The sequence below is a fragment of the Apostichopus japonicus genome, chromosome 15 (genome assembly GCF_037975245.1).
Source record: "Apostichopus japonicus isolate 1M-3 chromosome 15, ASM3797524v1, whole genome shotgun sequence".
In the NCBI taxonomy this organism is placed as follows: domain Eukaryota; kingdom Metazoa; phylum Echinodermata; class Holothuroidea; order Aspidochirotida; family Stichopodidae; genus Apostichopus; species Apostichopus japonicus.
This window is the reverse complement of record NC_092575.1, coordinates 14,616,300-14,643,295: the sequence shown is the minus strand read 5'-3', so window position 1 is coordinate 14,643,295 and position 26,996 is coordinate 14,616,300. Positions and strand designations below refer to the sequence as shown.

The 26,996-nt window shown below is 37.4% G+C and overlaps 3 protein-coding genes across 10 annotated transcripts in view; 1 reads left to right on the top strand and 2 right to left on the bottom strand.

Annotated features, from left to right (window-relative positions):
- Positions 1-1,436: 1,436 nt before the first annotated feature.
- LOC139981225 (mitochondrial import inner membrane translocase subunit Tim22-like) lies at positions 1,437-6,852 on the bottom strand. The gene is made up of 4 exons (XM_071993445.1): positions 6,576-6,852; positions 4,933-5,117; positions 3,432-3,504; positions 1,437-2,827 (listed from the first exon to the last, which is right to left on the bottom strand). The coding sequence occupies exons 1-4, from the start codon at positions 6,826-6,828 to the stop codon at positions 2,745-2,747; spliced, it is 594 nt and encodes a 197-aa protein (XP_071849546.1). The 5' UTR covers positions 6,829-6,852; the 3' UTR covers positions 1,437-2,744.
- A 1,331-nt stretch (positions 6,853-8,183) lies between these two features.
- LOC139981539 (uncharacterized) lies at positions 8,184-20,415 on the top strand. Of its 4 annotated transcripts, none has more exons than XR_011797886.1 (4): positions 8,184-8,420; positions 10,405-10,557; positions 11,332-15,096; positions 16,774-20,415. XR_011797886.1 is itself a non-coding variant. In XM_071993999.1 (3 exons), exons 1-3 carry the CDS (start codon positions 8,403-8,405, stop codon positions 14,953-14,955), a joined length of 3,795 nt encoding a protein of 1,264 aa, XP_071850100.1. In that variant the 5' UTR covers positions 8,184-8,402; the 3' UTR covers positions 14,956-15,946. The 4 variants fall into 4 exon arrangements, 1 of the variants encoding a protein (XP_071850100.1); XR_011797885.1 differs by having other exon boundaries at positions 15,997-20,415; XR_011797884.1 differs by having other exon boundaries at positions 15,984-20,415.
- LOC139981540 (plexin domain-containing protein 1-like) overlaps positions 19,129-26,996 on the bottom strand; it is a 51,593-nt gene continuing 43,725 nt past the window's right edge. For all 5 annotated transcript variants that reach the window (XM_071994001.1, XM_071994000.1, XM_071994003.1 and 2 more), the window contains 2 exons: positions 26,201-26,361; positions 19,129-24,520 (listed from right to left, as the gene is read on the bottom strand). In XM_071994001.1, coding sequence (XP_071850102.1) covers positions 24,437-24,520; positions 26,201-26,361 — 245 coding nt within the window. In that variant the 3' untranslated portion in view covers positions 19,129-24,436. The remainder of the gene's footprint in view (positions 24,521-26,200; positions 26,362-26,996) is intronic.

The window sequence follows — 26,996 nt, the reverse complement described above, 5'->3', positions numbered from 1 at the left end:
GGGCATTTAATTTTTAAGCTAACGATGTAGATATGGATATAATGCGCGAATATACAACGGTTTGATGAGCTCTGATTAAATTGAGTGACACCATGGTTGAGTGAGTGACGTCAAGGATGAGTGACGTCATGTATCTTCTTAGATTAGCCTCGAAGAATTATTGTTCAAATGATGGACTCCTTTTCTTCCCGATTCCTATAGATAATACATTCCTACCTTTATAATAATAATATAAAAAAAACTCACTCATGATTTTTTTTCATATAAGATATCATTACGTTCATCTCATATTCTATTCACGATTAGGAACGATATATGTATTATATACTTTGGTCAGTTTTATTCCTTTTATTTTTACATATCTATAAAGTAATTATATACATTATATTAAAGTGTCTGAATATCCATGAAAGTTACCGACATTTAAGATTGAATCCAAATAAGAAGCTAACATTATTGCGAGATGATTAATCAACACCATTAAAGTATTTATATTTTATTCGCAGACCGAAAGATTATTCATTTTAGCAAATAAAGAAATTTTATGACATTATTTTGACTAATTATAAACATCCATCTAATTGTCTCATTTTTCTTGTGTTAATATTAACTTTTCTACTACATTCAACGAGGCTATAGCAATCGAGAGTTTCGAGGGGTTAAAGGGTTAGGGACGATCGATATAACGGAGAATTCTAAAGTCTCAGAGTCATTTACATACATGAAGCAATAAAAGAAGAAAGAAAAGAAAACTATTGACAACTTTTTGTATGAACTGTTTACCGTAGTTGAGAGGGCGCGAGGATATGGAACGCGCATCCGGCAAAAAAGTGGCTCGGAAATGTAGCAGCAGTTCCAGTTGTCGTTCGCGACTCCACTTTATAGTGTACGTTCTGCAGTTCTCGTTTGCGCATGTGAAGGAGCTCTCATTGGTGTGGAGTGGAGGAAAATATGTAAACATTTATGCAATGTATTATATGAGCATGAAGTGTACAAGTACATGATTTTGTTGGATGTTCGTTGGGTAAACCCTTGATCAGACCCAGGCTAGTCATTTGAGGCCATATGAGTCTAAGGTTTTCTCACTGAGTGTTGCACCTGAGGAACTGCCCTAATGGTCTGTGTATTAAACTATAAAATCCAGCCAGTTTAAACTTATGAACCTCCGTCGGCTGTTTAAAGGGTAATTTCTCAAAACTTAAAAAGTGTTATAAATAGAAATACAACTTTGATCGGATTGCATTGTCTTTTAATGGTGCACATCTATCATAAATGATTTTTTAACTTAAACTCCTGTAAATATACATCCATTCACAATATGAAAAAGTTCACAGATAAAGATCACATTCAACATTGTGTAAAAAGATTAAAACCAAACTAAAATTTCAAAACAAATCAACACAAAGTAAAAAAACACACAAAAACACAATCATTAGTTTATATTGCTGCCGTTAATTTATTTATTACTTTTACACTCTTCAAGTACAGCGATCAGCAGTTTGACATATTTGCCTATATTTGCTTAATTTGAATATGGCTCCTCTTACTTCTGCTGTATGATTTTCTTTTTTTCACTGGAGTACAATAAAACGTGATTAAGATGCAAGTATCAACCATTCTGTGTGTCATGCACAAGTCTGTGTACATCTGTACAGCTTCCACATTCACATTTCAATCTGTACAGTGGTGATTATACCACATTTAAACAAACCAGGCAGCTGCTGAGTTGGATCCTTCATTCCACAACCCAATCTATTAGTTACAATAATAGAGTTACAAATATTGCAATCAAACATATTCACTTTCAATATGAATGATGACATCACACCTGTTTCGTTCCAAGTACTCTTTTTTATGGGTACACGGTATAAACTCTGTTGATTTCAACCATCGATACCTCGAATACCGTACCAAGGAATGAGAAAAACTCATTTTTTACTTGGAGCCTTGGAGGATGCTAACGATATAACCATACACATGGAATGTGCCGTCTTACAGGAATCTCCCGCTGGTCAAAGCTGACCGTTTCAGTTTCCTGTTATTAATGCTCATTCTTTTGCAATAGCATGTTTTATTATGTGCATATTGTCAATATTTAAAGTATTTTCTGATCACAAACAATTTGAAATTTATATTGATAGAGATACATATTTTTCACTGCTTTGTTAACGACCCTGCCCCCCCCCCCCCCCCCAATTGCAATATATCTTGCCCCTAACTCAAGACATGGTAGATTAAATGTAGCCTATGTTGACTAGCTAATTTATTGTTTGTATGCATTAAGAGGTTGTCTGCTCAGTGACAGAACTTCTCCATCATTTCGTGTGATGTTTGAGAAACTTTCTATATCCATTGAAGCAAAATCAATTTGACGTGGTTTGCAGCAAGGCTGATTGTTTGAAATGATCGAATGCTCATGAACAGGGAATACTTGGCTGTTCATGCAACCTCATTCAGTAGATAAATCTGCCACACAGGCTATGCATATGGATGATGGGAGAGCCACTAAATATCAAGTCCTGGTAGGCATCAAATTGACATCAGAAATATTCCGACAAAATACCATCAGATCTCAAAAGGTTGCATATCAATCAGAGAACATCACATCTTGCATTGACAACAAGCACCGCCAGTTGTAACCATGGTGATCATCTTCCTCGTGATTTTGTCCACGTTGCCCCAGACAATCACCTCTACTGAAGGAGCTGGTGAAGGTCCACTGGTCCTTGTAAAGGAACCTTGTATCACCTCAGGTTGAAATAATGGTCGATGGCCGCTGTGAAAGCCGCAAATCCAGCACAGCTGACGATGGCGGGCTTCAGTCCGGCTGTTGATGTAAAATGAAGGAATGAAACATACCTTAGTAATAAAATAGCAGACAAGATTGGAAAGCAGATAGCATTAAATAGCAGTAACAAATAGCTGACAGCATATGTATAGTAGTAGCTAATAACAGTTTGAATGTTACAGCAGATAGCCTTGAATAGCAGTAACAAATAGCTGATAGCATATCTATAGCAGTAGTTACTAACAGTTTGCATGTTACAGAATTGCAGCATTAAATAGTGGGTAGCATTCTGTGTAAGTAGTTTAAATACAGATAGCATTTGATAGGAGATAGCTTGAAATAGCAGGAACACATAGCAGACACCATTCTACACTGCAGCATAATGAACAGCAGTTATCGTTGACTAACTCATACCATTAAATAGCTGATAGCCATCTGTACCATAAATAGCAGATACCATTAAACAGCACATAGCATAAAACAGCAGATACAGTAGTAAACAACATTGATCATCAAATAGCATTTAACTTTAAATAGCAATAGCATAAAATACTAACAAAGTGCAGAAGTATTGTAATGATAATGTTGCAAGAATAACCCAAGCACTAAACTATGTCGCAAGCAGACCCATGAATTACTGTACCTCTATAGCCAATGAGACCCCCAGTTACACAGCCAGCCAATGGACTGTTCTTCCAGTCGTGTCTGCCACGATACTAAGAGACAAAAAGGTAAATAGATTGGTCAGAGATTGTAAAATAAAATATTTCTTATCAATGTGTAAGAGCACTGTACCTATGAGTACAGCACAGACAGGCATTATTGATTCTTATATAAAATATATATAATATAAATATATAATATAATATAAAATAATCAAGTCAGACTTATATCTGCCTCCCACAGCACAAAACTGGTCACGACCCGACTCAACCACCATAACCTAATTTTCCAATAGTGGTGAAGACCTTTGGCCTTTCTTTGTTTGTTAAGAAACGCACAGTATATTATGATTTAGTTATGTTATTAATACAGAGAGTCCTAAAGTTTATCTTCAGTTTACCCCAGTTTTCTAGTTGACATCTTAACTTTTGTATGGAACAAAAATTGTGATGGGTGTTACAGTGTTAGACTTTTAGTGCTAGTAATTCTCATAGCTCGATAGTGTAAACCCAAGAAAAGACATACTTAGCTTTCAGAATTATATTTAAGTTACAATTTTATGATTTTAATGAGTAGTATCTACTTTATATGATCTGTTAAAACAGCTACAAAGAAAATCATAAAAGAGAAAGGAATTCAACTTGTTATCATTTCAATGTCTAAATATATCATTGTTTGAATTTTCAAAACTTGAGGTGGGGGGGGGGTGGTGCTGGTGGTGAGAGGGAGGGGGATATACATTTTGCTCTCATGAGAACATTGACAAATTGGTATCGATAATTAAACTTCAGTTAGTTTAACACAGAAAAACCCAGATTACTGTACTTCAATGCATAGTTATTACTAGTTTTCAAGTCTTGTGTCCACTATTTATGGAATTGCCTTTGTTGGTTGGAAGGTTCATGGGTTCTGAAGTGTCCTCATGATAGTTCAATAGTTCCATCAAAAGTATTTTTGCTCTATCTCATCATATTTAATTACCGCATTGCAGAACTGGCACGCACATAATACTTTCAGGCATTTCTCTTTCCTTTGTTCAGGAATTCTTGTCTGTCATTTTTTTATTTTTCGTTTTTTATTTTTTAGAGCAATCCTTGCAATGCCATCTTTGGTCTTTATTCTTTATTAGGAGTGTTAGCTCAGTGGTTAACGCCTTTCGATCATAAGGTCCAGAGTTCGAGTCACTCCAAGATTGATGATATGTCGTCCAGTTACAGAGTTGTTGACAATTGACAATTCATAATCATGGACGTTAAATCTGAATCTAAGAGACTGACTTCGGTCAGCTTGCGGCTTTTGATAAGCCAATGATGGCTTCTTTGCGAGTTCCTGCTTGCAGGAGGATCTAAATATATATACAATACAATATGATCACGTTTGCAAGATTTTTTAATACATGTTGTACAGTACATGGTGGTTTCATTTTATCTCCTACTTGACTAGGGAAGTCAATGAATCCTTACGTACTCTTTAAAACTTACCGACTCTATCACACATTCTGTGCCAGCAAACATAGCACCGATAACAGCAAAATTCTTGGCATGGAACAAGCTCCTCTTTCCCATATCTTTGAGGACATCCCTTGCTCTCTGTTTAGCAGCTTGGTCAGGATCCACTGGGTCAACACTAGCAGCAAACAGCCCAATTAGAGCACCAAGACCAAATCCTAGAGAGAATAAGTACAGTAAAGTTTGGTGGTTGGCATTTGCTCCATTAAAGGGTGTGAAGACTCGCGCAAAAAGAAAGGTATAATGCCGGTAATTTGACCTAGTTTCGAATGAGGTGTAACAGAAGTATGAAACACCACCATCGATCCCAGAAAATACACACACAGCTTGCTACCGTCGGTAATTTGACACTAGTGTACAGTCAGTACATACAGCTCTGCGGTCGATACCCACAGCACAGTATACAGTACAAACAATACAGCGATGGACATCTCAGGTCCAGCTAAAGATAACAATTAAGGTATCACGTTTCATTACTGTCTGCATTTTGTAGCGACACGAACAAAACGTCACTTGCATGCAACAGAAAGTAAACTTTTTCATTTGGCCGCATGTGGTTTGGGGCGAGTCTTCAATGCCTTTAACTAAATACTACTGTATATATTATTTAAACTGCAAATTAGCTAGTCTAGGCACACAATGTTTCTCTGTTTTCTACAGTAACTAGCAAAACTACATACTGTACATGTACAGTACCAAACTGTCAATTTAATTCAAGTTGTTGCACTGGGTTGCTATTGAAGTGCAATCATAATTTTTTCATCTTGTACTCTAGGTATCCATCTCATTTTGGTGGACTTTTTACACAGTTTCAAAGGTTAACCTTTGAAACATCACGATGACACAGGTTTGTAATACTACAAAGAAAATTCAGAAAGATATACAGTATGCCTGTAACTAAATGCCCAATGAATGCCTGTAAAATCCATTTTTGCATGACTAACCTATTATAAATTCTGTCCAAATCTTCTTTATTAAAAGTTAGCTACTGAACAGAAGCCATTTCAATGAAAACAGTATTTTCCTTTGTGAGGAATGAGTGTTAAAATGCATATATATATGTATTTTTAATATCAAATTTCCAACAATGTAGCTTACTAAACATCATAATAATGTTCTACAAATATCTTAGCTAGAAAATTTAACAGAACAATTAGCTTGAAATGTTTCCTTTTGATACTGTAATTGGTATAGCAATATCTAAGGTTTTTTTTGGTTTAAGGTTTTTTTGTGTGTCAAAACAGCACAATTACGTTTTCTATAATTGAAACGGTTAGGCCTAGATGTGTACAATGTGTATGGGTGTGTATTGAGCAGATGCCAGATAGTAAAACTGTGTGCTTCTAGACACAGTAGACTATTTCATAATACTGGCATCCAAAAGATGGCTTGGCCTACTTTAGATCAGAGAAAGAAGATTATTTTGGTTATATTATTGCTGTGGGATAATTGATCATCAGAGGTTGAATATAAAGTGTAATACATACATACATTTCCCCCTTCTGCGTGTTTATTTACTGGATGTTTCGCTCTAGCCATTCAGGTACATAAGGCCTAACTGATACTTAGAGATAGTACTAAGGTCTAGCATAGCCTAGGGTACATTATTCACAGACCTAGCACACCACTGATCCCGGACTTGAACACACAACTTTCCATAGCCCTCTCTACAGTAAGTTGTTCCGGAGACTGTTGGACTTGTGGCATGCCAATATCCATTTTTCCTTCATGGAAAGCCTTTTTATTGGGCCCAATCAATGAATCAATCATGTCGGCTAGATTTAAAATGTCTTGCTTGTTTTCAACTTGTACTGGGTTGCCTGAAACATTGTCAGGATTCGGTGCACTCCCTTCCATGGACGCGGCCATTTTTAATCTTACAGTATTACGCAAATGATGGCGCTAGTTATCTATTTAATAAATACCTGAGATTACCTCATCGTCGCTTTGCGAATACCTTTACGTTTATCCATTGCGTATTGCGGAACATTTTTTCAAGTCATTCGTGGTCTTAGGTGCATGATAAGAAGAGAGGAAGAAGCATGGGGTAAATGGGGGTTATTGGCAGTCCAGTATTGCTCGTCTGAAAGAGGTCGCGGGCTTTAAACCTTGAGCTTTCTAATAAAAGCGCTATCGGTCGGTCAAGTGTAGATCTAACTGAATGCTTTCATTCAAATTCATGTACCAGTATGTGTTGAAAATATGCACCTTCAGGGTCTGTTTATATACATTTGCATCTGTAGCGGATTGTATCTATCAGTCTACGTGTGCTTCATGTATACGCTAAATGGCAGGGTCGAATAATGACTAGCTGTGAACCACTAACGTAAACCACAGGGCCTGTCTCCAGCATTTTGTGTGTTAGAAGAAAAAAGTAGTGATGCATAGGTCTGTGTATCAGTGCCTTAATTGATGCTTGATACTTTGACGTTCCTACTGAAAGTGTACGGTATGATCAAAATGATTTTGTAATGCACCGAAGCAACCGTAAATTGATGACTTCTATGAATAATTCTTATAGAAGGCGCTAAGCTACTTCACTTGTTACTAAAGTGAAACCTTACTGCAATTTGTTGGCCGTATTAGGAATATGTATTTTGTTGTGGATAGCAGTTGTGAGGTGCAAATTAATTGGGAAGTTCCGGTATGTAACTCTCCATCCATGTTTTTCTACACGTATATATCTTGATAGAAAACTAGTTCCCTGCCATTAAATCCACATCCAACTCATGTCTGATTTATGTTTTATCCTACTGTTTCGGTAGTTCTTTATCTCTATACTATACGCAAGAGGTGGAGGGAGAGAGAAAAACATCGTTTCGCTGGCTATCTTTTGAACTAGAAATGCAACAAAGCAGTTTCACGAAACAAATAGCCAAGTCAAATGAATACCCGCGCGAATACGCGCAAGTTGGCTTCGTCATTAACTTTTACGATCGCTCGCGCTGAAATCATATTGTCAAAAACTTTCGTCTGAATACGCGCGCGTTTACCTGCTTCATGTTTTTGTGTGTAAGACGTATTTGAGTCATCAGTCTACAGCCTTCTGCGCTATACAGAATCTTTGCGTCATGCACTTGGCGTTTTCAAGACTAATCATAATTTGAAAAGTGTTGAGTATGACCTCACGCGACGCGACCCAGAGTTTAATGTTTTTTTTATATCGTGCAGACATTTTGTGCCATGTTGCTATGGCATACGCATTTTTATTGACGCCTAACATAGCGCTTGTGATGAGATCACAAACGTTACAACATAATTGGAGTACTATGCTGAAATAAACAAAGAAGAAGCTATATATCCTGCATGCACAGTGCATAAAGGATGTACGTGCGCGCAATAGAACGATGTTGTAAACACAACGTGTCAACATATATATATATATAAACGTTGGGTAGGATTGCTACCGGTAGTTTGATCATCCCACGTATACCTATACCAGTATGAAAATGGAACCTGAGGTAAGTCAGAGACAACGGTTAAAGACTACATATATGTTTAAAGCCGAGTATGGGGTGGAGGACGGGGGTGTGGGGGGGGGGGTTGGGGTGGCGTGATCCTAACATGAAAGTTAAACATAATCAAGGTATGAATGCCTACAGCGCCATGGAGAAGGAGTGAGGGGGGGGGGTGTCGTTTGCCGTCTGTTTTATAGTCGTGATTTTCTATCCTCAAATATCACCATAGTGTATACCTGCAAATTCTTTGTATTGGTAAACTACACAGCTGGTGACGAGCAACCAATTTGAACCGTACTTGTTAACTGTAACCTTGGTTTCACCGATAACGTTGTCGCGATTAAAATGGGGCAAAACAGTATCAAAGTTTGACTAAATAATCTATTAAATAATTGTATGAAACCATTACCATGTATAGGCTATATAGGGAAAGTGCAATTTTGGTCATTGTAGTTCTATGGCGCTTTTGACAACAATTGCTTACAATTAGCGCCTTATAAGTTTGGTATTATTACTATGTAGTTAAAACACTTTTTCAAACACAATGTTAGTCTTGAGAGCGATACAGAAAACAGCTTAACTTGCTACAGTGGGGAAAATACCTCATAAGTTCGTATCATGAACACAATTATAAGAATGATTCAGCCATCAATCTGCCGGAATTAAGCAGTCAGTGATCGAACTTCAACGCATGCGTGAAGTTATTGTCTATTTTCCTTGCTTCGAAGCCGCAGCCTGACCCCGACCCCGACCTTGGAAATTTGGCAGTATAACTGCACTTTGTTCCAAAATTAATCAAACCATCGATGAAATGAACTATTAAATGAACTATTTTTCTTGTATCAAATTATCTATTTCAAGGTCAGTAATAAGATATGCAATGCATGTAGCAGGTGGATTGTAGGCGACCGGTGTTTAAAGTTACAAGTGCATGCATGGTTGCCGAAATATTTCGAAAGATTGTACTGCAAGTATATTTTGCTGGTCTACCGAGATTTGTACTGGCACTGTCGTTTACTGTGTTTTGACAATCAAATTGTATCCACGTTTTGAACGGCGCAATGTAAGTTCGAATCATAACGAATATACGGCTAAAATTAAAAAAAAAGGAAAGTGTCGTCAATTATATCTCATTAAGGAAACTGAATTATGTCACTCATACACCGTAATTATAGTTTTAATGCCGAGTGCGGAATATTATAGGGTGACTTTTCCTTCCTACGAGTAGTTTTACTCTTAAAACGAGTTTAAATATAACCAGGGACGGATCGAGGATTTAGGCTATAAAGGAGAGGCTGTGGCATTGAGGTAATCGAAGCCGACACAAATGTATGTGAGATCTGTGCCCTCAATCCCCAGAAAGGCCATTAGGCCTATCTAATATATGCAATCCGATCCTAGTCATTCTGGCTAGATGTGATGAAACCATTGATTAAACACCTATAGTTCAAAGACAGAGCTGTACCATGTATAAGCAAAGTTCGGATACTCGGTAATACCGTTACTTTTTAGGAGAATATATATATATATACACACACATATATATATATATATACATATACATATATATATATATATATATATATATATATATATATATATATATATATATATATATATATATATATATATATATATATATATATATATATATATATATATATATATATCAGGAGAAAGGGTTTGTGTATTCGCATTTGCATGAAATGAAGATTGCAACTGGCAGGCAAAGTGTGATTGTTCGTCTCGTCCTGGCGTAACAGATCAACATTTCCAATGGGAATTCAATTCTTCAGGGAATTCAATTTCTAGACGTCTAACTCTCTAATACAGAGTGCATGACTTTTCATGAGTCAAATATGACTCAAACTAAATTAACGTGAAATTAATAGGTCCCAATTCATAATGCACCATGTGCTGGCAGTTCATTTTTATTGTCATAATTATTATTATTATTATATTGCATTGCAAACTTTCACATCTTTAGAACCGGCCTAACAAAACGTCAATTATTATCGGCGAAGAAGCTAACCATGGATCCCGTAGACCTGAAGCAAAGCCAGAAGTCATTCCGCCAGAACCGCTTCTTCCCGCATCGATCACCTCTCCATATGTTCGACCTAAGTTACACACGAGAAAGGTAAGTTAAACACTAATTTGGTACTTAATTAGGTAAATAGAAACCGGGATGCTTTACAGAAAACAATGGTGTAACATCTGATCACCTTTTGCAATGGATAAGAAATGTTTCTCGTTTGAAACACTGAACAGCAACAACGATTTGGACGTTGATGAAAAGATCAGTCCAAGGTACCCAAATTCTAAATTTAATTTAAAGCAGTATGTGTGGCAGAGAAGAATAACATGGAAGGGGGAGGTATAATCCCAATATGTTTGCTCAGTTTGCAGTCAAATCAATGTACGGTTCCTTTGTGAGTAAGTAATTAACGTTACTAAAATGCCATATAACCGTTCCCTGGAAAGCGTACATGACGAATGTTGAGACGTAACGTGCAATTCATAGCTTCTTTTTAATTCTCAGCGCGATGAGCTGACAGAATGGATAGTAACCGCAGTTTCTTTCTTAAATTACGAATTAGAATTTAATGAGGTCAACGGAGGTCAGTGAGAGGAGTGATTTAAAATGCATACACTCACTTCTATATCACGAATCGACTGATCTCATTTCAACTTAGTGTTTATCTTTGTTTGCTTGCTCTACTGATGACCAGCAGTTATACTTAGTAATACATGTGAGCTGGAGAAAATATGTCCTTAAGCAATGCATTCAATCTGTGCTATTTACTCATAGACATAGCTGTCGGTATAACCGCATCTAAGCAGCTTGTAGAAGTGATCATTTGCTTCTTATTTAATTAACATCTGCCAAATCATTCCCTTTGCCACATTTTAGGCTTCAACAGCTGGTAAACCTAGATCGTGGAAAAACACGGGAGACGTTAAGAAAGCTGAAGATATCATTAAACACGAAAGACAAGGAAATAAATCTGTTACATGTTCCGATCGTCGAAAAGGTTTCCATATTCATCGGTCTGGAGAAGTCGGCACTAGAAAGTCGCGCCATCATGATTGCCTGAAACCTAAGGAGATATTACCTCCATTGCAACGTTTCGCAATTTTAGAACGCTCGGCACTATGTAAAGTAGACAGCAAGAAACATGTTGGACCAGTTGCACGACGAAGTGGAGGAGACCAACGACATGAATCTAGATCATTTGCCGTCGATACGAGTAAAATTTCAGAAAGAATCATTTCAGGTTGTCGGAAATTTCAAGATTCATCAAAGGAAACAAGAAATGTTAAAGTATCGATAAGCTACCCGCCATCAGAAGTGAAAACAAGTAAAAAGGTTGAAGCTTTTAGGTTAAGGCCGCTTTCTTTCAAAGTTACATCAACAGCTAAAGGAATTTCAACGTGGCTTTCTACGAAAAGTGGGACACATCTTGAAAGTAAATCCAATCATCTCGGTAACAATGCAGACCGTAGTCAATCTGCCAAAGCAAATCAGCAAAATGTTAGTTCATCGTCGTCTCGCACCAAGCCAGAAATTGAGAAAGATTTTCCCGATAAAGAAAAAAGAGTTCCTTCAATATCGAGTTCAAGTAGTCTTACGTCGAATTGTGAAATTAAAGGAGAAAAGGCTGTTGTTTACAAGAGAGCAAGTCAAAAGAATGATTCCACTGCCACATTACCAGACGATTACGTCGTCCCGTGTCAAGTACTTATTCCCATACCAGGTAATAAAAGTCCATGTTCTACACTGGAAGAGCTTGGTAAACGTAACGCTATTCTGCTAGCCAGTTCCGCAAGAAGACCCAAGTTTTGTAGTTACCTGGTGGATTCACTGCTTCAGGAGTCCGAATCAAAATCTGACTCTAGTTCTCAAAAATCCACGGGCCTCGGTAATCCGGTACTTCAAGAGCACCAAGACATTGGATGGGTTGACGAAGCAACCCTATCTCAAGTTACTGGGAAAAGAACCGTAATGGACAAACCTGGTGCGACATCTAACGGTGCTTTACGAGAGGAACAAGGCGTTCACCCCGTCGATGCTCTTGAAATGGCTGATAGAGAAACAATAAATGCTGCACAGTCGGTAGCTTCAGGAAATGTTCCGGTTGAAATGACAAAGGAAGCAGAAAGTTCGAAAGATCCTGTAGATCAAACCTTGGGTTCAGTGATTCGTTCGGTTGCGATTGCAATTAAAGGAGGAATTTCAAAAGAGGGTGAAAACCTGGAAGAGCTTTCAGAAGCAAGCTTTAGTCTTCATGAAAAGACCTCTTTGGAAACTAATTGCATGCAGAAGGAACAAAACAGATGTTACCAATGTCCCCGTGGTGTTGAGGATTATGATGTAGTTGATGAAGACTGTCATGACACCGATACGATAGATTCTTATTTGCGTCTTTCATTCCAAGATGGAGAAACGGTCAAGATTCATGATAAGTCGGTTGATAAATCAGTGGATATACCACAATCTGCTGACCATCCGAACAAAGGCACTGAATCATCTAACCCTGCTGAAGAGTCGTTTGTCCTTTCATCGAGTAACTGTTTCGTGAGAGATTTATCCGCAATCAGCACCGACCATGACAAAGTTGATAACAGAGCGCTCAACGGAAGTCTGTATGAAGAGGGTTACCTCTCAGCAACCAAAGACGATCTCCTTGTAAGTAAGAACTCCCAATTTGATGATCTTAAGCTTACAGATACTGAAGTAAGCAACACTGATAAAAATTCTTTATCCCTTATCAGTAGTCCCTGTAAAGTTTGTAATGATGTCCCTGGAATAACCACCGAAATTAATTACCTTTTTAACAGAGGACGTAACGATCAAAATGTGCAGGGAGAGGACATTCTTTCTGCTAACAATGAAGAAAGACCTGCCTGCAAAGAGATCTCTCGATCTGTTGAACTTACACTCAACGGCACTGATGCTTCTAAGTTTGATAACTATTCGTTAGAACTTTCTTCTGTGTCAGACGAAGTTTCTGGAACTACCTCAGAACGCATTAAGGTTGATAACGGAGTGCAAATGTATAGTATTCCAAAGGGCGATATATTTCCTACAGTTAATAAAGAAGACCAACATACTTTGGATGATAAGAGATCTGCAAACAATGTTCAGGATGGAAACAGGGGACCTATTGACTTAAGCAAAGTGGGGTCTACTAAAAATGAACTTAAATGTGGAACTAAGGAGATCGTTGACAAAGTCATTCGAGAGGAACACAATATCGGGTCCGAAGATGATCATGATAACTCAGCGTTGAAATGTGTCAATGATAAAGAAGAAAGTAGAAGGCCAGATAAAGATTCTCACAACAGCATAGAAATGAAAAAGAAATCTGTAAACAGAGAAAATCTGGCAAAGGAAATCGACTTACATGCACATGACGGAACAGAGGACTCGTTGGCCGTAAAAGAGAAACCTTTTACACAGGACGTACATGATAACAATACGCAGACTGGCCAGATGTACCGAGAAGAGAAAGGAAAGATTGACGAAGAAGACATTGACTGCGGAGAGAAAGTGAAAGAAGTCTACAAAAGGGATAACTCTTTGGCCTGTACCAAGAAAGAAAATGATAGCGTGTCATTTCGGGACGAGCGCAAAACCAGTAACGAATCACGGCATCAATCTCAATGGCCCACCAAAAGTTCTGTCAACGGTGATCCCAATACCAGCATTAAAGATGTATCAACACTAAACCAACATAATCCCTTAGTGATGGTCAAGAAAGCGACAACTTCACTTATCACACGTGAAGTACCCGAGAAGGAAGTGCAAAGTAACCATGGCTTTCATAGGGATTTAACCAATGATGATACAAGTCAGGAAGATTTAGGAGGTGAAGATGATTCGAAACAAATTATTTTCTCGCACAGCAAAGTGGAACATGAAAGTCCCGTAAGGCTGCCAGTTATCCAAGAGGAAACCATCTCTAGGTCATCACATGTAGAGAACAAGAGTACAACAGGATCCGTGAACTGTTTCCGGAATGATAGTACTAATGATGTCTATACGGAATCGATGGCCGTGGACCATTCTCGGGGAAATGTCGTAAACCTGCATCAACTTAGGGACGGGTGTGAGTTTGGAACGCCAGGACGAAATGTATCTGTCGAAGCATTCGATCGAGCTTACCAGAATGTTTGTGTGGCTAAAATGATGGGTCATTTGATTCATAAGAAGGCAGTATCTATAATTGATCGCCTGTATTTGAGCATGGAAAATGTTGCTTATTCGGGAAACATGACGGATGAATTTTACATCACATTCTTGAATTCTGTTGAAGCACAAAATCTCGAACAAGAGACAGAGCATTTCGTCGAAGGTTTAAATAAAGTTTTCCTTAATCTTCACCGTATATGGACGGCCGAGGATGCGTTCATTCAATCCTGTGAGGATATGGTACATGAAACAGTGCCTTCTATGACAGGAAAAGAATACGGAGGTGATGATGACGTCGCAAAAACCGAGGCTGACGTTAACGTTAAAGGAATAGGGCCGTGATTATTTTAAGACGTGCCTTTAAGACACTTCTGTCAACGCTACCGAACTTGACTACAAGAGAGACGACTTCGTGCCATGAAAACAAATAAGCCTTTCAACGTGAACAAAGAATAACAAGCGATTAATAACATGTTGTCCAAGGTGAGCATTTAGAATTTAAAACATTAACAAATAATCATTGAAAAGTCACACAAGTCATGTGGTTATGAACAAACTTTTAAAAGGGTGATATTTATTAAAACAAGATTTATTGCTGTATTTCTCGCTATGATTCTACAAAACGAGCAATATATTGAATCTATTGAAGTTCGAATTGGACTAATGATGTTTGGTTTGAATGATTTTAATGTCGAACGGAAAGATATATGCAACTAAGAGTTACTATAACTGTTATTATTGTATAATTGAGATTACTATAATTGTTACATGAAAATCTAAGTAAGCGATTTAAATTGCGATAGATAAGAAACTTTCTTTTCTTAAGGTGTAAGTTAAGTCATTATATTCCATTCCATTATAAATATAAGATACATTACAAGTTACATATTTATGAAGTATTAATAGTAAATGGACATTACGCATGTTCCATAAAGAGAAAGAGCGATACTGAGAAAATCATACAACATTATCTTGTGTGCGTTTCAGATCATATCAAAACTCTATATGTAAAACAGAATCGTGGGTTATTATGATTTTGTGTAATTTCTTCAATTTGACATTTGTTGAACTGATTTGACTATTAGTATAATTTCTCTCGCGATATCAGATAATTTGCTGCTTAACGTGTAATGCATAGGTTTGAACTCTGCAGCACTGTTCCGTTTCAATCATCCAGGAAAACGTACAGAGAAGATTGAGACTACATGCCCTATGTATAATAATGACAGAAGAATAAAGAAGAATGTTTTCACATTCACATTAGGGCAAAGTGATAGTGAAAGACACCGAATTCACCTTTCTTTGATAATTTAATACAGAGAAGAATTTTAAAGACTATTTGTCATACAACAGATTTATTTCCTCGCTAGTATCATACTTCAGCTGTTCATCATTTTGGCGACGTTCGTCTCCGGCCTTTGTTTGTGATGTCATATAATTCTTCATCAACGCTATCCCGACGTTTGCCATAAGTATCAACAAGGATCCACTGGCAGAAAAGAAATCTGGTGACATTTTAAGAAATGCAAATTGAAATAAAAAAGTAACGGGAATACTTGAAGTGACGACCATGGTAACATGAACTGCTTTTTCCGTTTTTAAGGCGTTGGTAAAACCAATCTGAACCAAAAAATTGAGAAAACCAGTGGCAAATAACAACAGGCGAACTAATCCACAAGATGGAATCGATAAAGATGGGAACGTGAATGTCAGCACAGACATTGATACGGCGAATACTAGGCCATAAAATGTTTGAATTGTCAGTGAATGTACGTTTCTTTTTAATAATAGTCCAGATAAGGTGAAACTAACAGCTGAAGTTACACCGCAGGCAAGACCGATTAAAACTCCAAACATCCGGTACAATAACAAATTAGTGTTAATATCAGAGTCAAAGACATGAATAAATAGCTGTGGCTTCGATATAAAAACGACTCCGGTAAGACTAACAATCGAAAGGAAGAAATCCGGGTAAGTGTAAGGCTCTTTTAGGAGGACTAAGGCGATGAATCCTGTGAAGATCGGCATTGTGTTGTACAGGGCGACGGCACTGCCAACATCAATGTAAGTCATGGAATATATGAGACATATGGTACAGATGGTTGAGAAAACAGAACGAGTTACCAATAATTTCCATTCATTACGTGTGTCCTCTTTCAGACGATGGAATTCTTTCTTGCACATAAAGTACAGGACTGTGCAAGAACAGAAAGTCAGAGATCTCACCCACAGAGCTTCTAAAGGATTTACACTCTCCATGACAAATCTCATGGAAACATCCATACATGCAACAAGAACGGCACTACTGAAGGCATAAAGAAGACCCTTTATCGCACAAATTACATTAAAGCAATGTTGGAACATCGTGGTCAACGGCGTATTGAAGTTGAAACGCTGCTGGGTTGTCTGCTTACAAGTTAGTATGTAGTATAGGCTGCTTCCTATCTTTGTAGCACACAGAAATACGATTTTTCATAGACACCATACCGTATCAGCAACTACGGAAGCCTTATACAGCCATACGCCCATACGCAAAGCGATATGTATCTCCAGTTGAAATTTAAGTTAAACCCGGGTACAACCGTTCCTCATAAATGAAAACCAAGCAGCTCAATATGCATACTGCATCAAGTTTTTTGTGGCGCCCTCACTTTCCTTTGGCTTCGTGGAGTTTGCACTACTCTTATTCTAGTTTAATCAATGTACGCTGCCGCGCTCGGTGATGAGGATGGGGGTGAGGGGGCGGTGCCGACCTTAGGGTGATATATATTCTTCTCTGGTCGGCCATACCAAACAACACGTCATCTCCATTGTCAAGACGAGACTAACGTGTATAGTAACTGTTTTAGTTGTACTGGAATTTAGGTTTACTGGCATAATGAAATGAAAAAACGGACAACATATACACAAATAATATATGGATTGAAACCTAAATTACATCGAAGAATGGGACACTTAAGTTGATTTTGTATGACTGAGTAGCATATCAATGGCTGAGTGAGAAGAGCCCAAGAGTATAAATTCAGTTCTTCAGCGTTCATTTTCCAATTTTAGTTCATCCAGTCCGGAATACACCCTGCAGGACTTCTTCAGGCACCTTTCCGTAATAGGGGGGGGGGGGGAACTTTGGTGATGAGCAGCAATTGCCGTTCTGTAAGAAATGAAAGCGACTTTACAAGGTCAACAAAATGCATCATTGTATTCTTGTTCAAGCAATGCTCTTTATGAGGATTGACCTAAGGCTTGTTTGAAGAAGCATCTCTAACCCTTTTCCTGTATTTCTTACTAAACCGTTGTTAATATGCAAAATTATGCCTGTTCCTAGAACGACTGAAATGCTGCAATTTGATCATGAGATATTCTGTCCCTTTTCATATCCAATACTACACTCCTTAGTAATTTAAACACGAAATAAACGGGGGCAAAACTTTAAGATGTAAGTGCAAAAAGGTGATCAAAACCTCATATACGAGATGTTCCCTTTGCTCTTGTTAAGGGAATTGTTACCATCCTTGCAGTAAATCTCACTATTTGCGTATTTTTTACTTATATTATTCTACCTGTAAAAATGCCATTTGTATTGTTGTAAAAAACTATGACTAAATTTGAAAGCGTTTTTTTTTCTTCTTTTCATCTTTTTGAAATGTGGTCATGTTAAAACCACCTCAACAATAACAAAAGTTAACCGAGCTGAGTAATTTGTAGAACCAGATAAACGAACAAAATAAAACGAAACAGTTGATGAAAGTCATAGTAATGTGTATTCAAACGTTTTCGAAGATTTCACATCTTCCTCGTCAGGAAATAGATAATAATATAATCTCTTATGTATAGTGAGTGCATGCGAAAGTTGTAGTATTAATGATGACTATGTATGTACAAAGATATAGGAGGTTCTAAAATAAGTTGAGTATAAATGACATACATAGTCATCATTAATACTACAACTTTCGCATGCACTATACATAAGAGATTATATTATCTATTTCCTGACGAGGAAGATGTGAAATCTTCGAAAACGTTTGAATATACATTACTATGACTTTCATCAACTGTTTCGTTTTATTTTGTTCGTTTATCTGGTTCTACAAATGTAAAACTCTTCCTAAATTTTACGAGCTGAGTAATCCTATTGCAAATAAGTGACTTGACTTGCCAACCAAGATGAAGAAAATAAGAAAAATTAAAAGTAGAAATAACAGCAGAAGTATTACAGTTTCACATCACTGAAATTAATTCACATGAGTTTATTACAAATACGCAAAAAATAATCAGAAAGTTTTCCTATTTTGAAGCAATACAAAAAAAGAGACAAGAAAAGAAATGAAAACAACAGAAAAGCAAATAGCTCTAACATAAATTTAATTTTTTTCCTTCTTCAAATGCTTCCAATAGTATCGCTGATATCAACTTTTTCTTGGTAACCATCTTATTAACACGATAGTCAATCATGCTTATGAGAATGCTGCATATTGTGAACTCGACTCTGCCATCTTTTGATTATAAGTTTATTTCTCTCTCTCCGCCAGAATTATTGCTTTTTTTTGGAGGACTTCACCACAAGTTGGTGACTCTATTTAGACTACTTAACACATAGATGAGGTACAGACAGTTTTACATGACTTCGAAACAATGAAATTAATCTGTATTTGTCAGATGATACACATTATAACAACCCTTAAAGTGCCTAAATGTTTCTTACCATGGTTAAACATGTATACAAGGACTTTCCCTTGTGAGCCCACACAGGAAAAAATACAGCCTAACAAACAGTATATGGAAATGTGGTTCTCCCTTCCGTTACCATCCTTCCGTTACCGATATGGTAACGGAAGGACATGTTTCATTTAATCATAATAAGAAAATAAAGAAGACCATATATATGTCAATAATTAGTTCATGTTGTAGGCCTACCTAAACTTGCTTTAAATCAATAGTTTCATTTTAATCATATTGCAACTTTGCTGAAAAAATAGAAAAAAACACACACAATTTTTGGTAACGGAAAGACATTTCAAGTAGCCTAAATATGGGAGGTCATTGATGCGGAACAAATGATTAACAGCCGAAATATCAAAAAATCAATTTTTCATGAACTGTACTTTCCCATGGTAGTGATTAATATCATTTGTATATTAGTTAACAAGTACCAATATTGACAAGTTTTTCACCCACTTCTTACAACTTTTGACGGACTTTGGAGAACTTCACCACAAATTGGTGACTCTATTTAGACTACGTTACACATAGATGTGGTACAGACACTTTTACATGACTTTGCAACAATGAAATTAAGGCCAATCAAGGTCAACTGTTTGCCATTAGAAAAATTAAGGATAAACAATTGGAAAACTTTCTGACATTAAACAGCTAATACCTCTTACATTTAAGAAGCTAAGCGGTTAAAAACACAAATCTCGTAACCATATTCAAGGGATCCATAGCCAGTTGCAACCATTTTCTAATGGTAATAAATGTAAATGTTAATCGAAAAACAAGGTGGGAGAGAGATTTTAATTAGGTGTTAAACACTGCTAATGTTCATAACTTGCATAGACGACAATCCAATTCAAAATACCACGTTCAAGATCTGGTTTGTTAAGAAGAAAATAGTGTATCAATGTTGTTGTATCTATACGGACTGCATACGACTTTTACAATAACGTTATTTATATGCTATCAATTCCGTTATTAACCGACATATATCTGGAATAAGTATTTAGTATTTATTTCAAGCAATGTGTAGTATTTAGCTCAATCCATTGAAAACTAAGTAAAGGTTCATAAATTGTCAGCAAAAAACCCAAAAAAACTCGCAACCATATTTTTTTTTACCACTGCTCTAGCTCAAGTTGAATAAAAACTTTCATCAATAAATCAAATCACCTTTAATAGCCATTAAATAATGTACACAAAAATTTGAATTTAGTTCCATAACTTGCCTGTCTTGCCATGAGATGTTTGAGAAAAAAATAAGAAATATTATTTTTATGACCTTAACCAATTTAGTAAAACATAATGTTGTACACTTTACTGATTAGTCACATTACCCATCGATATCATCTTTCATATAGAAATTAAATATCTTTAACAAACCTTATTTAAACATGAAACAGTCAATGAATTCCTCAGAGTTTTGATATTCAGTGGAGTTATTATCGTTACTAAGGCACCTTTCTTTCTGTATTGAGGCACTAATTTCCCCCCAGTTGGCTGTATAAATTAGGGAGTACTGCCAGGTGCATTCAAAGCAAATACTAACGGCACAGATGTTTGTGACCATAGTCATATGCCATTTTATGTCATTTTACAAGTTTAATATTAAAAAACAAAAGCAAATCGACTAAAATGGATTCATTTCATCGAACGGATAATCAGTTGAACACAACGGTCAACCCTGAGCAATGTCAAAGAAGTTCGAAGGAAACGGTCAACTCTGTGAATACTTATATTGTAAGAAACCTTTAATAGTCTATTACACTACAGTTAACCATGATTATTGATCATTGTGTTTACCTGATGATCTGGCGATTCACAATGTATTACATCAACGTCCCAAAATTGATGTGAACTTGAAATGCAATCCAACATCTAGTCATAGATCATTCTGAGGAAACCACGGCAATTCAGTTTGGAAGTGAGTAAATGACCCCCCAATCCTTATAAGCACTAAACGTACAGTATATACAACAGCAAGTCTCAAAATATTTCAATAAAAAAACAAGTCCTTCGCATAAATATGCACAACTTTCCCTACAAGCTATATGCGCATAATAAGATTATTCACTTCATATAGAATATAAAGGTACCTGCAACAAAAGGAAAGACATCTCTCTGATAGGAATACTATAGGGGTTTCTCAATGAGCTTACAAAAAGGATCCTGATTCTAAGTTTGTTGGAAAAAAAGAAGAAAATACAGACCTAACAGAGTTTGTATTTCGGACAGAGTTCTTGCTTAAATATGCATATTACAGTTATTACTCCAGACCTCACTGTGCATAAAAGAAGAATACTCGCTATGCATGTGCAGAGTCCGCATTTAATTTGAATAATCAAAACAAAGACCATGGCCGACGCAAGACAGATAGCTTCAAGCTGGGGCATGAATACATAAACAATATTTAAGAAAAAAAAAGAATCCAAAATGAATATTTGTATTAATCAAACGCATATGCTTCTGTTCGAACTTTTTAATAATTGCAGGCTTAACATATGAAGAAAATATATATGGAAGTATACTGGAGGTACTTGAAGTAGTTATAAAAAAAAAGGTCTCAGGAATTACAGACAGTTTCTTAAAAGACCAAACATATCACTAGACCAAACATATCTTTCTTCCATCAATTTGTCATCAATTACATCATTCAAAAATTGGCGGCAATCGCATATGTCGGCTATTTCAGAAAGTCTAACTTGCATATTAATTACTATGATTTTGAAACTTGCATGAAATCATATTGCCAAACCTTGCAAATAACTCACTCACATTTCTTAAAACAATAATTTGTAAATAAGCTCCATCATTTCACCTGCTCTAACAATCAACCCCCACCCCCCAATTTTCGTTCCCAACAGCAAAACAAACTAAACCTTTTTGGTTCAACTGCTTAAGGTTAACTGAGCGGGAGTCTTAAAACCTACACACAAAATTAGAATGTATTCTTAAGAAAGAAGCTGGGCATAAAAACACAAACAACTTGATCCTCTCTCACGCCCCAGTCCCCCCGCCCCAGTACCCTTACATGAAGACTGTAACCATGTTATCATGACAGTGTTGCTGTATGAACAGAGTTTCTCTCTATGGTTACATCAAATACTGTAACATCCCTCTGCCACTTGAATTAATCCTGGTCAAAATATCAAATTCTTTGCGCAAGCTCTCCTTATTGCACACTTGCTGCTGTTGTATAGTAAATGAAGAGATTAATTATTCTATCAATTGTTGAAAAAACTTTCCATTTTTCTATGCAGAAAAAAAAAATCAAAGTGAAATCAAAATACAGCTGTTTGACTTATTTTTCCTCTACAGTATGAATCAGCAAAACTTATTGCCAAAAACAAGGTGGTTCCTTCCTAAAAGCTGAAAAAAAAAGTATTGCAAACTATATAAAAATAAATGAAAGGTGAAAATGTTTCTTAATAATTAAGAAAATTGAACAGCCATTACTAGTCCAAAAAATTACTAGTCCAAAAATAACCAGTCCAAAAATTACCAGTCCAAAAAGTCCAAATGATGATGCCAACAACGTGACTCATTTAATATCATGACAACAAATAGTCAATATTCTGGAAGTCATTCGATTATGAATTTAATATTTTCCATTTTCCGGGGCCAACGTGTGAATCTAATCAGCATCTGTCAAAATGTCTACTGCACCCGTCTCACAACGTTGTGGAAATTAATAGTACCTAAAATGCTGTTTTCCAGTGGCAACGAAGAGGGAATCGTTTCCAAATGCAGCAAGTCCCAAGTCTTAGGGGATAAATATCCTTTATGGGTTCAGCCCGAACCAAGAACAGACAGATAGATCTATTCGGGCCGGCAGTGAGACTTTGCCACTCGTGGTGCTGTCACTCCTACGCAGGAACTAATTTTCAACCTGGAGTTGGCTACCTTAGTAATAGTTAAAGGTAATTTTTGGAACTGCTGTAGGTAAATGGCCATTAAACCAAACACAACTCTATGCAAAGTAGCACTGAGCAGAAATTCACAAGGATATGGACCTTGTTATGTATGATTTAATGAAGAGGAACTATGAAGAGGAACATTGATCAATAAGGTATCAATAAGGTTACCTGTTTCAGGCCCAGGGATGTAGCCAGAAATTTAAAAGGGGGGGGGTGGGAGCAGACTTCTAAAAGGGGTGTTTCTCACAAAGGGAGCATTATTACACTTAAGGGAGCGCCATGATGTACAAAGCCTCCCCCCCCCCAAATGCCTCCCACGTTACAGAAATAAACAATAATAAGTGTATTGTATTACGTAGCAGACAATCTTTCAGGGGAAAGGTTGAGAAGGGTCGCTTAGTTTCCTTCAACGCGGAAAGAGGGCTTTAATAATATTTCCTGCTACGTCCCTGTGTCAGGCCTGCAATCTTGATGCTATGTTTAACGAAATTCCAATTCCCTAGAGAGTAGCATGGTCACCTCCAATTGTGAATCTGTCTGTCTCTTTTCCTTAGACAGCAATATCTTTTTTTTTTCCTAATCAAACGTTGGGTTTCCATCTACACACTTTCAAAATCATCCTTTTTATATGCATGAATACCACCAAAAAAACTCAAGTCAAATGTTCTCCACCAATATTATTACAAAAATCGATACAAAATGAACAATTGTTAAAATTAAAGTTAACTGACACAATACACCGCTTTCAAAAACATGGTATTAGTTTTACACCCTGTCTGTATTTACACACGTCTAACATCTGACCGAGGGGATGAATTTCTCTATGGTACACCTATTGCAGTCAGAACTACTGAAATGAGAAACTGAGAAAAAAAAAGACCCTTTAAGGTAATACGCTTTTTCACAACACAGATTCTCTCTTGTGAAATTCTCGTGTCTTGTCTACAGGTCAACTTAATACCGCTGCTTAAGTTCATACACTTGAAGACTATTGCTATCAATACAGTTCACTCTGCATTTCTATAAACCACTTAAAGTGCGGACACAAAATGCTAATTGAAGGTAATATGTACACATTTTTAAGGAATCAATTTGACAGCAGAAGACGTTAGAGAGATCTGACTGTGTAGTCTGGTCTGGTCTCGTCAATCAGTCTTTGGCTTTGCTGGGAGGAATCTTGGGAGATGGCTTCCTTATATATTTACTCCTCTTGTTTTTTCGTATTTGTAAGATGGAGAATTCCCGCTTGACCCCTTCAAGCAGTAGCATCTGGTTACCTGTACGATGATAACGCAAAGAGGAAAGGTGTACATTGCAGAATTGGAAAAAAAATATTAGGTGTACGTATGTATGTAAAATTAATGGAATATATTTCGTTTATGGTTTGTGTGAGCTCCTTTAATTCCCTTGTAGCCTCCCTGAAGATTTGAGTTCCCAGATTTAATGTATCCCTGGGAAATTGTCCCTGTGTATGCCTACACGCAAATATAAGAAGAAAACGGTGTCAAATTTCCAATCTACCATCCACGTACAAACTTATTCAACCAGTGAGAGTTTCTAACATTTTGACTCACCACTGCTGATCTTAGACCCCATCAAAAACAACATGGACTTTGCACTCCCCTACGGGAAGCTACATGAGAAATACCACTTTTCCATCGTTGACCTGTCTTGGTTTACAAGCTAACAGGCAGCATACACACACACCAACTGTTTGCATAAATTGCTTGCCTACCTAGAGCAAGTCACATACACACACCAACTGTTTGCATAGATTGCTTGCCTGCCTAGAACAAGTCACATGCACACACCACCAGTTTGCATAGATTGCTTGCCTACCTAGAACAAGTCACATACACACACCAACTGTTTGCATAGATTGCTTGCCTACCTAGAACAAGTCACATACACACACCAACTGTTTGCATAGATTTCTTGCTTGCCTAGAAAAAGTCACACACAACACACCACCAGTTTGCATAGATTGCTTGCCTGCCTAGAACAAGTCACAAACACACACCACCTGCTTGCATAGATTGCTTGCCCGCCTAGGACAAGTCACATGCACACACCACCTGTTTGCATAGATTGCTTGCCTACCTAGAACAAGTCACATGCACACACCACCTGTTTGCATAGATTGCTTGCCTGCCTAGAACAAGTCACAAACACACACCACCTGCTTGCATAGATTGCTTGCCCGCCTAGGACAAGTCACATGCACACACCAACTGTTTGCATAGATTGCTTGCCCGCCTAGAACAAGTTACATGCACACACCACCTGTTTGCATAGATTGCTTGCCTACCTAGGACAAGTCACAAACACACACCAACTGTTTGCATAGATTGCTTGCCTGCCTGCCTAGGACAAGTCACAAACACACACCACCAGTTTGCATAAATTGCTTGCCTACCTAGAGCAAGTCACATACACACACCACCTGTTTGCATAGATTGCTTGCCTGCCTGCCTAGGACAAGTCACAAACACACACCACCAGTTTGCATAAATTGCTTGCCTACCTAGAGCAAGTCACATACACACACCACCTGTTTGCATAGATTTCTTGCCCGCCTAGAACAAGTCACACACACACACCACCGATTGCATAGATTGCTTGCCTACCAAGAACAAGTCACATATACACACCAACTGTTTGCATAGATTGCTTGCCTACCTAGAACAAGTCACACACACACCACCTGTTTGCATAGATTTCTTGCTTGCCTAGAACAAGTCACATACACACACCACCTGTTTGCATAGATTGCTTGCCTGCCTAGAACAAGCCACCTAATCGTACAAGAGATTTGGAAACGCTAGTATATCGTCTCGCCTCATCTAGCCTCAGTCCCCTCAGGCAAGTAATTTATTACTACAAATCTTTTGGTGACTGCAGAGAGTAAAATTGCTATTTTATAAAGAAGACAAAGAGCCAGAAAACACCCCACTTACTTTGATCAAGAAGAGGCCCGACGTCGTGTTCGGGTTTTTGTAAGCATAGACAGCCCAGCCAGCTAGTACCACGACCAGTATGATGAGAAACAGGAAGAAGAGCACGGCGGGAGCGTGTGATGAGGATGTGGTACTTCCAGCCCCAGCCTTGTCACCATCCTCTGCGGAGGAATGGAGAGACAAAAGAAACCTTTAACAACGAGAGTGAGTGATGATAACTGAAGACAGTCAAGTCTTTGTCTCGGTGATGACTATACTTAAATGGACAGATACATTGCGATAATTCCATCATCAGTAAATATCTCCTAGATGTTACTCACAGTGCTTACAATACTAAACAATTTGCAATTTCCTTTTTTTCCAGGAATTTCTGGCCCTCTTATAACATTGCAATGTGTTAAACAATTAAATTATCGAACTGGTGAGGGAAAATTGAATCGAGAATTTGGCAGTCTTAAACCGTTGTGTTTGAGGAATTTGAGTACAACCTCAAATTTTGCAGGGCATACATGGTACATGTCAACAATTGCGAATAGATCGACGGGGTACTGTTTGGCCAACTTCCTCTCTTTAGCAATGTAATTGACTCTCAACAGAGAAACAATTTCAACTAGGGCCGGCACAAGCTAATGCAAGTTAAGTGCATCTCAATGATACCAGTAGTATCCTTCACGTAACTAGAATTTAGCAGGAAACTTTTGATGGTCATTTGAGAAAAATCCTGCAATCACCATAAATGGAAAGTTGACTGGATCTCAGTGCACAAATGTTTACTTCTGGGGGGGGAAACTGTTAC

Excerpts from the sequence above, each read along its gene's own strand:
- LOC139981539 (XM_071993999.1), top strand. Across the intron at positions 10,558-11,331 it reads CTAAGTTACACACGAGAAAG|GCTTCAACAGCTGGTAAACC; the intron begins GTAAGTTAAACA and ends GCCACATTTTAG.
- LOC139981225 (XM_071993445.1), bottom strand. The coding sequence starts at position 6,828 with ATGGCCGCGTCCATGGAAGGGAGTGCACCGAATCCTGACAATGTTTCA. Across the intron at positions 5,118-6,575 it reads CGGGATCAGTGGTGTGCTAG|GATTTGGTCTTGGTGCTCTA; the intron begins GTCTGTGAATAA and ends TATTCTCTCTAG. Across the intron at positions 3,505-4,932 it reads CAGAATGTGTGATAGAGTCG|TATCGTGGCAGACACGACTG; the intron begins GTAAGTTTTAAA and ends TTTGTCTCTTAG.